Genomic DNA, 14,507 nt, shown 5'->3' with positions numbered 1-14,507 from the left:
AAAATGATAAAAACTTTGCAAGTACCAGCTTGTTTGTTTGTTTGTTTGCATATGCTGGTCCTGCAGGTGTTTGGTTTTCAACAAAGGAAAAAACCACACAGATATTGTTTAAAAGACACCACAGTGGAAGGGCTGTACAATGCTAACTGGAAGTAGCATAGCTGCCTTTGATAGAGTAGCCTATGACTGTTGATGGAGTCACTGTGGGCACAATGAGAGGAGTGAGATAGTATTGTATGAGTGACAGCATTATATCTACAAAGGGGCATAGCTCCTGAGGTTACATTTGTTGTTGTTTGTCAGCATTGCAAAAGTACAGAGATGATGAAAACTTGAAAACTCAACAGCCAGGCTGTGTAGGCTCCCAGGCAAAGAAAGCAGGGGTAATTCACATAGGGATAGGAAACAGGTTAGGAAGAGCCTTCAGAAAGTGAAGACAGATCTGTTTGCAGCCCTTTCATTTTGTTTCCTCTGTTTCTTTCACGTGCAGAGAAGATTTTGTCTGTATCTCCTGCATCCTTCTGCAAGCTGAATGTAAGATTGACAAATTTTCGTATGTCAGAGCTAAAGAGGTTGTAATAAACCACAGGCAAAAAAAGAGAGCTGGGTTAAAATACAACAGGTGGTTGAGAAGAAAAGGCCCCTTTTCACAAATAATGGAAAATAAGCAAGATTTAGAAAGAGCCACTGCAGGAGGACTTTGGAGAAGCTCAAGTGGATGATGACTTAGAGAATGTGAGTACAAGCAGAAGGTGGTTGGTGACAGTATTCACAGTGACTGAGAGAGGGTTGCAGATACTCTTTTGTTGGAGAGATGTAGATTTATAAGGGTGTTTTACCTGAAGTAACAGCTAGATACATGCATAGAGAAAAGCTGAGATTTCTGTGCTGAAAGTGGAAAGCAGTCTGGAGTACAGCAATATAGATGCAAGTCCTCAGTGGAGCTGTGTCCTTGGATCAAATAATTTGTTTCTTCTGATCAAGAAAAAGGAGAAAAAAAACCCCAAACACCACTTCCCCCCCCCCCCCCAAGGGAAAAAAAAAGCACCAAACCCAACAAAAAAACACATAGAAGAATATCAAGGTTTCTTATTCCATGTAAATGGAATAAGGGTCAATATTTCTAAGGCATACTCCCTGCAGTGATAGATGCAGAGCAAAAAACACCCCAGCAAATCTTCAGAAGCAGTGAGAAGTACAAAGGAGCTTAGGGTGGAGGAGACTTCTGAAAGGTAATATCAGATTAGATTTCAAACAATAAAGTGTCAGCGGTATGAAAGGCAACTGATGGAGGCATGGAAGAGGACTGTGGAGTATTGCTGAGCTTTATCTCTAAAAATAGACACTTAGAGACTTCTTCTTGACTGAAGTGTAAAAAGAACTCAAAATAGTTAAGAAAGGGAAGGCATGACAGTCATCTTAGACTGAAATTGGAGCCTAGATTGTTTTGTGGTCTTAGCAGTAGATAACACACAGACAGTTATTTTGATGAACCTAATTTCATGGTTCTAAATACCCCATATAAACTTTGTACTTGCTAGTTTTGAAAAAAAATTGTGACTTAACACAAAGCTTAGGTCACAAATCATGAATAGGCTAGGTCTTCAAAATGCACATCCCTATTTTTTCACTGGTTCCTGTATATCCAATGGGTCAGTCTTCTGTTGTGGAGACTTACAGAGTTTGCAGTGGCTGATTCAACAATTAAGAAGCTTTATTTCTTCTAAATACTATGTGTGCTTGATCATTATTTTCAGTTAATAAAACAGCATGACCTCACCTTAACCACAGAGCTTAGTTATCCAACTCTCTAGTGTTCCTCTGGAGTCCTTGGGGAGGTAGGTGGCAGCTGGCTGGTAGGAGGGAAGCAGCTTGGAGCAGAGGGAATTGTCAGCCATCTAGTGGGAGCTAGAGAAATGCAAGTATCAGCAGCTGGGATAGAAGAAGCACAAGTTACCTGGAAGCTACAGCAACGAAAGAGTGAAAAAAACAGAACATGACTACTGAGGTGGCAAGGAGCAGTGTTGACAGCTGTATTGGTAGGTGGAAATGATGAACAGAGGCAGCTGGACAAATAAATGAATCAGGGAAGGATAGTTGTCTGGAAAAACCATGGAGGTGAGGCCAAAAGCTATCTAGCTAAGGACTATGTCTCCAGCAGGATAGATATGTAGGGATCTATCTCTTTTATTCACCCAGCCTTTGCTAGCTTATCATTTAGGGGCATCTTGAGTCAGAGGTGGCAGTCTTTGTGAAAAGAGCTCTGAATTTTTCCCCTGTAGATCTGTCCCTTGTTTAATACGCACAAATTGCTAGACAGGTCAAGTGGTATTCCCTGTAACAGTTGAAGCTGGCAAAACAGTAATACTCCCAACACAGAAAGAGCCAGCAAGTGTTGCGTTATAGAAAAATGCCAGTGAATGATGCTGGAAATAATATTTGACAGTTTAAAGTGATAAAAAATTACTTCTTCACTGTTTTAAAGCTTTGGTTATTCAGAGGTGGTTAGTTTATTTATGATTTCTTTGCTTCCAAACCTATGTGTGTTCCTCTGCCCACTGAAATCAAGGATTTTCTCACTGACCTCTTTGAAACCAGTCTTGTCTCCACATGTTTTGACCTGAGATGCTGTGCTAATTGATCTGTTAGCAGACGGCCAATCAAATAATGAGAGGTTTATTTAAATTGGAAATCATCAGCAATGAGATATTTGCTTAAGTCAGGGAGTTAACAGAGGTATAATTGTGGTATCACTAATATAGAACATCCACATGGTCAGATTCTTCTTGGAGTTAGTAAAATGTGGCATTAGTTCCTTCAGGTCAAGGAGAAGTCCTTAGGATATTTCCAAAGGCCAGGCACTCTGGCCGTTATTCTTGCAGCCTCCTCTAGCTGCGTGTTGAAAGAGAAAAGTGAGATGGTTGCTTAAACCCAGAACTACTCAGACATATAAATCCAAAGAGCTGGTTCAGCTTGTGAAACAAAACTCAGAATTATAAGTCTGGGAAGAAAGATTTCAGAAATAGTTTTGGCTGTGTCTGATGAAAGAGTTTCTTAATCCTTCCTATGCTCAGATTCATTATCATTCTTAATTTGAGGCTCCCATCTGTTTCTCTGCATTGCATAAGTAATCAGGTTGAGCAGCTTCAGTACTTAATGGTTATACATGTCAATCTTTCAGGCACCTCTTCTGCATCCCTGTGTGGTTCTAACCCTATCGTGTGTGCAGAGGAGGACAGGGAGAAGTTCACTTACAACGAGTCTCTCAAATTTTCTAGTCCTCGTGAAGCTTTCCTGCTGTTAGCAAAGGCAGGAACACCCTGAAACTGGGAGGAGGGGAGAGAGACACTCTGATTTTTAGGTCCTTCTATTCAGGCATTTTCCGTTCATGAGGCCAACACAGAAGTTGCAGAGAGAGCAACCCTGAGTCACAGTTACATGGTAATTTTGTAGTTCTGAAACACCCAGGCTAAGAGAAGTAGCTAGCCTATAAAGGGGTTGATAGACTTTCCTTGTGCATGTCTTAGACACAATTATTTCTTCTTGGACAAAACAGAGTAATTAAAGCTGGGTGTCCTCTGAAGTGATAGAAAAGTGCAAGGCATGAATTTACAATGTCAGTTCCCCAGTAGCATTAATAAATTGATAATAAAAGAAATGTCTACGTCCTAACTCTCTTTTATGAAGGACTGTAGGTTCTTGATCAATGCATTCTGAGACAGTTGGAATTGTGCATTGTAAAAGAAGATGCTTTTGCACTGATAGTGACCCAAGTCTAATGAGACTCATGTAAAACTTTTTTTTTAGTCAGTGAATAAATATTAAAAATTTCTGTATAATACCATTGGAGTGTGTATGCTGTTTTTCTCTTTTTTGATGGGTGTGAAGAGGGGCTGGGAGATTTCAGAGAACTGGTTCTCTAACTTTACTTATAACACATAGTTGATGATGAGTGTTAATTTTAATTTCTGTTTTGATATGCTTTCTGGCATTAAGTTGCATTCTGCCGTGGCAGGAGCTCAAGTGGGAAGTAAAGCTTTTGTGTTAGAAAAGGAGAGGTTAACTACATTTACACTGGGAGCAGTTTTTTGCTTTAGAAAACAGTGTCAGTCTTTGTAGTTTAATCTTTTGGAGTACTGCCGGTTACTACCTGAGGTACATCATTGGGCTGTGAAGAATTGATGCACAGTGGTGCAAGAAAGTCCAATGTGTCAGGTGTAGCTATACATAATATCACTGTCTCGCATGCAAGCAGACTATTAACACAGAATTGTATTCTCTAAGGAAAAAACTAAGTGCTGATAACTTAATCTATTTTATACACATTCCTTTGAAAAATACCAAATGTAAGAACAAGGTCACATCTGGATCAAATATCTGGTCAAACCAATGAGCACCACAAAGCAAAATGCTGCAGAAATGAGGTTCCAGGATTCCTGCATGTCAGGGAATGGCCTGGGAATCTGACTACAACTAGGGTTTTGTTCAAATTACATGTCTTGCAGGGTGATTGCTTCAAAACCCCTGGTAACTGGTACCAGGAAAACAGAGAACCTGCCCTTTTTTAGATTGCTAGCTTACAAATAATCCTCCATACTCATAAACGGAACAGTAATTTAAGGGTTCAAAGACTTTTCCAAGTCCATGCATCTGTGACAGACACAGGTACTGTTCAGTTGCTTAATAACCCTGTTTAGGCAATGGTCTGAAATGAAACAGACCAGTAATGGACAGAAGAAGTGTATTGAAATGTATCAATACACAGAAAGTAGTATGGTAGTCCAGCTCCTAACGAATATGGCAACAAAGCACCCACAGCCTACATTTGATGGCTTTCTTGTGGTAGCCTTAAACTACAGTATGCTTTCGTATCTTCTGTAAATGACATGGCTCAGATGATGACATTTTTTTCCTGCAAACTAAAGGCTATGGTTCTGTAAAAAAAAGGTTTTCAGTCTGCAATCCAAACAAGTTCCGTTGGCTGGAAAGTCACTGTCTTTTTCTAACCAAACCCATTATATGTTATTGAAAATACAAGACTGTTCATGCAAGTTCCATACTGCATTCAAATTAAAGCAATTTTTGGCTGGCAAAAAAAGCTTTCTGTAGTCTTAAGCAAAATACCATGTAACCAAGACATTCTGTTGGGGAAAAAGGAGAGGAATTGGTGTTTCTTGCTTCCTTATTTAAACCCTGTTGTTTTTAACTTAGAGACAAATAAAGCAAAGTTAGGAGTTTGGCAAGTGGTATTCATAAAAGATGCACTTCAAAGCAACTAAAATAAAGCTGATAGTCATATGCCTGTCTGCCTTTAAGAGTCTTCCATTGTTCTATTTGATCTTACATCCTTGTATATAAATTGCTGCCTTGTTAGGAACCAGAGTGGAAAAAATTATCAGTATTATTTTTCTTTATCAGGCTTCAACTACAGAAGTACAAATTGGGCCCATGAGACTGACACAAGATCCAATTCAGGTAAGATGCTCTTTCAGTTTGTTGATATAGTCAATTCAGGCTGTGTTAATGGGTAAAGAACTTAAAGTTCAATCCCTTTAATTAAGTATAGTGTTCTGGTTTTACTTGTGCAAGGACTGTGAGATGGGTAATGGGTGTTTTGATTTATCTGATTGCTTGAGAAGAGATCTACAAGTAAATTAATAAGGTAAACAAAGGTGGAAAGAGCTGCCTCTCTGGATACTTAAAACTGTTCAGTTTTCATACACTGAGGAAGAGAGCTCCATTAGAAAGTTTAGATGCCTGTAAAATTTTTCTGCGTTTGGCACAACAGGGCAGATAACTGTGCTTTTACAGGTCACCAATCCAAGAAATCACTTCTAACAAGACAGGCTGAGCTTCAGCTTAAGGAGGAACAGCTCTCACCTGTACTTGTTTTTGTTTCTGTACATTTTGTTCCTTATGCCAGTAAACAGATACCAAATATGATTATTCTTAGTTTACAGCTCTCAGATGGTAGGAAATTAAATAATCTTAGTCTTTAACATTGCTATAGTGATACAGCATTCACGGGGGGGGGGGAGGGTCACTTAAATCTGTAAAATACAGAGCCATGTAGATCCCAGTCGCCTTTGCCGTTTTGTTTTGTTTTCTTTTTTCCCATGTATGACTACAAGAGGAAAAACCTACATGTGGAAGAAATGCTGTTCTTAGGGAATATAAATTGTGTACATGGATCATAAAGCTTTGCATTTTTATTTCTGTATTAATCATTCAGACTTGGTGATGACTTGATCTGCTGAAACTATCTGTTTACATTATAATAAGATTCTGCAACAGTGGCTTTAGCAGTAGATCAGTCTTTGGTTTTGCAAAGTGTGGAACTCTTCTTGGAAAAATGTTATTTAAACTGGGATAATCTTCAAAAGGACAGTAAAGCAGATATTTAACAAATACTCTCCATGCTTACATTAGAATTTTATTATATAGAAAATGGATTTGCCAAAATATTGTAGTGCCAGCATTAGCTGGCGAAGCTAGTGAAGATTTTTCATATGAGACAGGAAAGTGGGGTTTTTTTGTTATTTTTAAAAGTGTTAGACATTCTTCTTGGTCTCGTCAAGTGTCGATGTTATTTTGTCCCTGCATTACACAAGTGAGAATCTATGGTGCCACCACAGAAGACCTTAAAGCAGAAAGCAGACCTTAAGTGAAACCATTAGCTGAAAAGTTTTCTGTAAGGACATTGCTGTACACTAGCCTATTTACAGTAAACAAAAAACACTTTCTGTAAGCCCACCTACCTTTGTTTGTGAAATAAACCACACTACCTCAGCTAATTTAGTAAGTATTGCACAAATCTACGCATTTTAAAACTGTATGTTAATCTTTTAGTCTATCTTGACTATGGAGTTATGTGTTTCTCTGTGCAGTGCAAACAGCTAACAAATATCACATTTTAAATGTCTGTTTGTGGGTGCTTAATCACATTCACCATCGTCTGGTAAGTCAGTTTGGTTTGTTGAAACAAGTGCCACTGGGGCTTTTCTTAGCAATGTTCATTTCATCCACATATGTGTTTTATCCTGTTGTGGAACACCTGCACCTGCCTTGAAATGGCCCATGATTTTTGCTTGAGAGGTGACCTCACTTGTGACTATGACCTGCCATAAGCCATTTAGTAGATTCCGCACTGGACTTTATGTGTTTGAGGACAAGTCTAGTTTGGTTCATACTAGATCGTGACCAAGGTGTTCATGGATGACTGAGTGAACAGGATTTTGCTTTATACATAGATTATTTTCTGGCTGTTGCCTTTCTGTGCAATTTGAATAGCTGTGGATAAATTTTTAGTTTTTTGAGGCCTTTCTTTTTCACAGCATGTTTGCTCTAAATTAAGCTTTTTCTTCATTTGTCACACTGGGTGGCACAGTTAGTGATCAGTTGCTGTGGTAAATATGTTCAAGTTGTGAAGCGACAGTCTACATAACCTATGTTCCTCTAATTTCTACACTGATAGTGTATGTTTTATAGGGCAGGGCTGAAAAATCTGTTCTCTCTTAAAAACAGTTTTTCTTCCACACAAGAAACAAAACACATGCAGGTGTTTACAGCCTGTATTCTATGTGTCAATTAGCCAAAAGGCTTCCTACAGCATTGTTTTGATTTTTAGAACAGTGCCTCAGCAGGCATCCTACTTGATCCTGTGTGAGCAGTTCCTTAAGGGTTCAGTTGAAGTTGTTGAAGCTACCTGATTGTAGTGGTTTTGACTGGGCCAGGTTTGGTATCAGGGGCTACAGGAGTGGCTACAAGAGCTGCCAGAAGCTTCTCCTGTAGCTGGCAGGGCCAATGCCAGTCAAATCTAAGATGCAGTTGCATTTTAGACAGTTCATTACAATTACAAGTGTGTGTAGCTGGGATGGCCTGGTAAGAATAGCAATGACATTTGAACACCTACCCATCTACTCTGGGCATCTGCTGATTGAATTTTGTCGTGGTTTGGCCCAGCTAGCACAGCAGCACCACGACAGTTTCTCGCTCGATGCCCCCATTCACCCCCACCCTTGTTAGGATGGCAGAGGCCCCAGCAAAATGGGAGTAAAAAGATAAGCAAGATTGTTGTCGATTGAGACAAGGGCAGGGAGGGCTCACTGCCAATTATGGTTCTGGGCAAAACAGACTCCAGTACTCGACTTAGAGAGGAAAGTAGGAAAGTTTATTCTACAAGAAACAGAATGGAATAAAAGCAAAAAGGGAGTAAGATGATGAGAAAATGACAAACAGCACTTTAAGATCTCCCTCCCCCATCCGTCCTTTCTTCCTGGGCCCAGCTCACTGCTCCCGATATCTCTACCTCCTCCCCCCCACAACAGCTCAGGGGGGCAGGGAATGGGGGATGTGGTCAGTCTCTCACAGACGGGCTCTGCCGCTTCTGTCTTCTCAGATGACGACTCCTGGCATTCTTCCCCTGCTCCAACATGGGGTTCCTCCCCCGGGACACAGTCCTTAACAAACTTCTCTGGTGTGGGTTGTTCCCAGCAGCTGCGGCTTCTGCCAATATAGGTTCCCTCACACAGGACACAGTCCTTGGTGAATATCTCTGGCGTGGATTCTTCACTGCGGTTGCAGTTGCAGGGTCCCTCTCTCAGGACAAGGCCTCTTCTGGGCATAAGTTTAATGAGCTGCTTTGTCGTGGGTTCCTCCCCACAGTTACAGCTGTGGATATTGGGTCCTTTCCTCGGGACACGGCCTGCTCTGGCCATAGTTTTAAAGAAGAAAATCACTGCCCCTGTCTCGGGGTCTGCAGTGAAGTGGTTGGGTCCCTCCCACGGGACACGGCCTCCTCCAGCCATAGTCACTGTCCCTGGCTCGGGGCCTTTAATGAAGTGAATTGCTGCCCCTGGTCCGGGGTCAGCTTTAGCAAAATGAGTCTCTGCCCCTGATGCGGGCTCATTATCAAAATGAGTCTCTACCGCTGATGCAGGGTCTTTAAAGAAATGAAAATAAATCTCAGCTTCACCAGTTCTCTCCATAGAATGCAGGGGAGTTTCTGCTCCAGCACACCTCCTCCTCTCTTTCATCACTGACCTTGGAGTCCACATGGTTGTTTCTCTCACTGTTCCCACTCCTTGCACCACCACCAGCCAGAAGAAAAAGAAGGGACAGAAGAAGGAAGAAGATGGAGGAAAGAAACCTCCCCTTCCAGCTTCTTCTTAAAAAGTGATCGTGGAGGCATCTAATTGGCTCAGCCCCAGCAGTGGGTCTGGCTCAGAGCTGGGGAGAGTTGTGAGCAACTTCTTACAGAAGCCATCTTTACAGCCCCTTCCCCCTTACCAGAAAAGGCTGTCACGTCAAACCATGATAAGAGAGTCATCATCTGATAGCTGGTTTTGTCCTAAATATCAGTCCTACACAGTTAACTATTGATTAAGAAAGTGCTACTACTGCATGGCTGTTGTTGAATCTTCTCACTTTGAAAGTAGACTCCGTCTTTCACATAGCAGAAATGTCTTTTACGATTTGCATCATGCAGAGAACTATTTTGTGTGTTTAATGTCGTGCTGTTTTGCATGTTCACAGGTTTTGCTGATCTTCGCTAAAGAAGACAAACAGAGTGATGCTTTCTGGTGGGCTTGTGACAGAGCTGGATACAGACGCAATATTGCTCGGACTTCAGAGTCAGCGCTTGAATGTTTTCTTGATAAGCACCAGGAAATAATTGTTATAGATCACAGGAACTCCAGATATTTTGATGGGGGAGATATCTGCAGGTAACCTAAAGAACCTGATGCATATCTTGAAATTTGAAATACTGTACAAAACCAAACCTCCTAAATTTAAAAACAAAAGAAAAGGAAAAAAATCCTTCAACCAAAAAAATGAAAAATAAACCCCCAAACTATAGTAAAATGGAATTTTTGGGATTGGGGCCAGGAGATTTGCATACATCTGTAAGAGGAGAACAATGTGAAAAATGCACTTTTGGCAAAGCTGAACTGTAGAATTGTCTCTTCAGATCATGGGCTTCTGTCAGATCATAAACCAGAGCTGTTTTGAAATTATTCCTTGCTCTCTGTGCCTGCATCTTTCCTGAGTTACTGCTGCAGCAAAGTCTGATGCTACAGTGCTTCAAAGAAATGTATGTGTCTGTCCACTGGATGAGACACTCCCAGCTTTTCATGAAAATTCACATCACTCTTCTGGTTCGTATGACTCTTGTCTTAGCAGCTGTAAGGTAACAAGCACTTTATATACAACTCTTCGGTAAAATACGTTGAAGCATACATTTTGAGCAGTACATCACACTCTTGTCCATCAAGTGCTAAAGTCTGCCATGCTTATGACAACACCACACTCTTGTCCATCAAGTGCTAAAATTTGCCATGCTTATGACAAGCAGCATTTTAAAGCTCAAATACTTGTACTGATGGAAATTATTCTCAAAGACCAACAAATAAATATAAAGACTATTTCATTCAGGACAGTGTGGTCTGATAGAAAAAAAGTTATCTTTTAACAGTAAAAGAAGAATGGAATGTATTTTTGACAATCATATTTTTTCAGTTTCTCAATAATATATAAAGTGGTGAAATATTGTTTATTTGGCATTTCATAAATGATTGTCTATCAAACCTGTTAGCTCTTTTCTTCCTTGTGTGCCCCAAAAGCACATCCCACGCTCTGAAGAAAAATTTACACCACCTAGAAGGATAATGGTAAATAGGGAGAAGGTGATGGAGGTTCTTGTGTAAATGGGTATTAAGAATGCACTGTACAGACTGACCTTTCTCAACCTACGCATTCAGGGCATTTTGTCTCAAATAAGCTAAGTAAACAGCAGAAATCTTTGCTAGGTTGCAAGAGGTGATTTGAAGAGGTGCTGTTCCTGCCCTACATTTTTGGAGCCCTTGCCTTTTCACTGTGTTGAGCAAAATCTGAGGAATCTAGTAGCAGAATGAAAATGAATTGCCTGAGTGAGGATGGCACTCTGGTTTTGCCAGAGTGATATCCTATTTTCTAGCCTCAATGTTATCCTTCATTCCTAGTTTTCATACTTTGAAAAAATAGATACTTTGAGTAACATTGAGAAAGCATATGTTTTAACTGAGAATTTTTTATTTCCTCAGGTCTATTCGTGCCACAAAACCATCAGAGCATACTGTAATACTTGCTGTGGTTCCACGCATGTAAGTATTACTGTTTTGAGAGTGGTTTTTATTTTACTTTTTAAAGAATATTGCATGTAATATTTATCTAATAACAGAACATATCATCCTAGCAAACATTAAAGAATAAGTTTAGTAATATTTTACCTGAATTGGGTTAGTTGTGTTTTATGTGTTCTATTTAAGTGTTTGATAACTTTCCATTTATACAGACTAGTACTATCCCTCTCATTTTTGGAGGATCATAATCTAATGGCTTATGTACTAAGAAAAATTAGAAAGCTATGTGTTTGGTTAGTAAAAGACAAAATAGATTTTTTTTGTTACTTTCTAAAGGAAATAAGTAGATCAAGCAACTCACTGTGTTTATTAGGGAACTGGCTAATAAAGCAAACATCAAGCCTGTTCAGATTAGAAGCACCAGAATATACTCCTGAGATCCTTATCAAGTAATTCATACCCCATGTACTCAGGCAGAATTCTTACTGACTCAAATACATTTCTATCAAATATCTCCAAAAAAAGACAACTTTCCTGTATTTGTTAAATTTACACATTACTGAATCAATTATAATGTTATGCATTTCCTAACTGTTAAAATATTAGGAAATAAAGTGGCAGGAGAGGAGCTATTTCTGTCAAGATTAGAAAACAGACTAAGTTTTCTACTAGGCAAGACTTTACAACTCGCTTCATTGTTACTTAAAAAGCATGTTTTTAGATTCTTTCTCATAGGATATCATAGGATGTCTTTTATCCTCTTCATGCTTTCTTTTTGTAATGCCCTTGTGTGTCTGTGAAGAGACATGGAACTTCTGTACAGTATCTGTTAGGTTTGATGTAGGAATAACTATAAGGTTGTAGAAATAGCTGCCAGTACTTATAAAAGAAGACCATAGCATCAACTTCTGTTACAGCGTGATTTTATATATATGTTTTATGCATTTATTATGTTTAGGTAACTATGTCAAATTGCTATGATATAAATCTTAAATGTTGTGTGACCATACAACATACCACTTCTTTTTAATATCATTATCAGTGATCTGGGTTAGGGGATCAAGCGCATCCCCTGTAAGTTTTCAGATGACACCAAGTTGGGCAGCAGTGTAGATTTGCTGGAGGATAGGAAGGGAACTGGACAGACTTGACTGATGGCTGAGAGGCCCATGGAATGAGGTTCAACAAGGCCAAGTGCCAGGTCCTGCACTTAGGCCAGAATGACCTTATGCAACACTACAGGCTTGGGGAAGAGTGGCTGGAAAGCTGTCCTGCAGAAAAGGACCTGAGGCTGTTGGCCAAACCTGAACATGAGCCAGCAGTGTGCTCAGGTGGCCAAGAAGGCCAATGGCATCCTGGCTTGTATCAGAAATAGTGTGACCAGCAGGACCAGGGGGAGTGATTGTTCCCCTGTACTCGGTGCTTGTGAGACTGCACCTTGAATACTGTTCGTTTCTGGTCCCCTCACTAAAGAGAGACATTGAGGTGTTGGAGCGTGTCCAGAGAAAGGCTGGTGAGGGATCTGAAACACAAGTCTGATGAGGAGCAACTAAGGGATCTGGGTTTGTTTATTCTGAGGAAGAAGAGGCTGAGAAGAGGGAGATCTTATTGGTCTCTACAGCTACCTGAAAGGAGGTTATAGTGAGATGGGGTTCGATCTCTTCTCCCAGGTAACAGACAATAGGAAAAGAGGAAACAGTGCCAAGTTGTGCCAGGGGTGATTTAGATTGGATATTTTGAAAAAACATCTTCACTGAATCAGTTATCAAACATTGAAGCAGCGTGTCCAAGGAGGTGGTAACATCACCATCCCTGGAGGTATTTAAAAGATGAGTAAATATGTCACTTAAAACCAGGGTTTAGTGGTGGACATGGCAGTGTGAGGTTCAGACTTGGATTCAATGATCTTAAGGGTCTTTCCAAGCAAATAGTTCTGTGATTCTATGATTTTGTTTTGTAGATCTACTGACGAAGAGGAGTCTTCTGTTCTTCCCCTTCTTAATGCAGGCTTTGATAGGGTATGTATAAATTTTGTATGTAATATAGTAACCATGACTGCTTCATAAGTCACAGACACTTCTACTTCCTCAAATTGAAAACTATACCTTTACTTTTCTAAAAATGTATTGATGAGAAACTAGTGACAGTTGTTTGGGTATTGTTTTCAACAGTATATCCAAGAAACATATGAAATAAGAGAATATTTGATCTAGATAATGCTTCCAGAATATGCAGGAATACTGAGGTTAACTTTTTATGGTCTGGGTAAGTGGTGTGAGTAGTTAGTTGGTTTTGTTTATGACCGCATTAAAAGAATAGTGATAGGAGATCCTGATTAATGTGTGCTATGTATCGCAGCATGCTGACTAGTCACCCAGACATCTCTATGTGCCTCAGGCTGCTGAGATTCCTCTTCTAAAGGGACTACAAGTGTAGTCCAGCTCCTCCCGATGTGAAGAAGATTTTTTTTTTTTAATGGGATCTGTTTTATTGGCTTGCACCCATTCTTCTAAGGACAACATTAGAGGCTCTTCTGTACAGGCAGCAGAGGAAAGATAACTGCTCCTACTGTTCCTCAAAGTAGCTTTGTAAGGGAGAGCAGAAAGACAGGAAAACTCAGCTGTGAAAATCTAGGTTCAGTTGTGATCTTTGTGAGGGTGGCTTTGAATGGATATTAATGATATGTTAAGGTAGTATAAATCAGCTGTAATATTAAAGTTAGCTATCCATAAGGAAGGTTATGTATTGAAGTGATAGAAGCATGTCACTGGACACTTAATTATAAAGAATTAACTATATATAGTTAGGACAATTAACTGTAGTAAGAAAAAACAGAGAAGGAAGGGAATTAACTCAGGCGGAATCTCATGCTGATGGGCTCATACTGAGTCCAGTATCTGAGCTAACTCCTGTTTAGCTTGTGTTTCTTCAAAAAGCAGAACATGCAACACCACTACCATCTGCAGATCATCTGCAAAATGAGGTGATAGATCTTGCCTCTCCTGCAAGTGTATTGTGGGGACAAAAGCATTAAAGGCAAAAGCATTTTTATAGCACTTAGATGCTCTGAAATTTGTAAAAGATGTCTAAGACAAAGGCAAGCCCAAAAGTGCCAGTGCCTTCTCAGTGTAGTTTTCTCCCTCCCAATCTCTCTCTCTCTAAAAAAAGAAAAGAATTTAGTATTTTTCAAAGAAATCTTCATTTCTTCTCAAGTCTGTTTTGTGAGCTAGACTGTAACTGTAAGTGTAGACCTGAGGAGAGCTAGAGGAGACACTGTGAGGCTCTGAGAAGTGTCTCAGTGGCACACTGTCTGCCTAGGAAAGTATAATCTTTTTACACCTGGCAACTGCTTTAGCCATTCCCACTAGCTATTCGAAATTTAGCAGA

General features: G+C 39.9%; 1 protein-coding gene across 10 annotated transcripts in view; it reads left to right on the top strand.

Moving 5' to 3' along the window:
• PDE8B (phosphodiesterase 8B) overlaps positions 1 to 14,507 on the top strand; it is an 82,225-nt gene that overhangs the window by 33,006 nt on the left and 34,712 nt on the right. For 8 of the 10 annotated variants that reach the window (XM_062019559.1, XM_062019551.1, XM_062019560.1 and 5 more), the window contains 4 exons: positions 5,419 to 5,475; positions 9,535 to 9,725; positions 11,082 to 11,141; positions 13,081 to 13,138. In XM_062019559.1, the coding sequence (XP_061875543.1) occupies positions 5,419 to 5,475; positions 9,535 to 9,725; positions 11,082 to 11,141; positions 13,081 to 13,138 (366 nt within the window). Of the gene's footprint in view, positions 1 to 5,399; positions 5,476 to 9,534; positions 9,726 to 11,081; positions 11,142 to 13,080; positions 13,139 to 14,507 lie in introns of all 10 variants that reach the window. The other 2 variants (XM_062019550.1, XM_062019554.1) reach the window with 2 other exon arrangements.

Source organism: Colius striatus, chromosome Z (genome assembly GCF_028858725.1).
Source record: "Colius striatus isolate bColStr4 chromosome Z, bColStr4.1.hap1, whole genome shotgun sequence".
In the NCBI taxonomy this organism is placed as follows: domain Eukaryota; kingdom Metazoa; phylum Chordata; class Aves; order Coliiformes; family Coliidae; genus Colius; species Colius striatus.
This window is presented reverse-complemented; position numbering and strand designations above follow the sequence as displayed.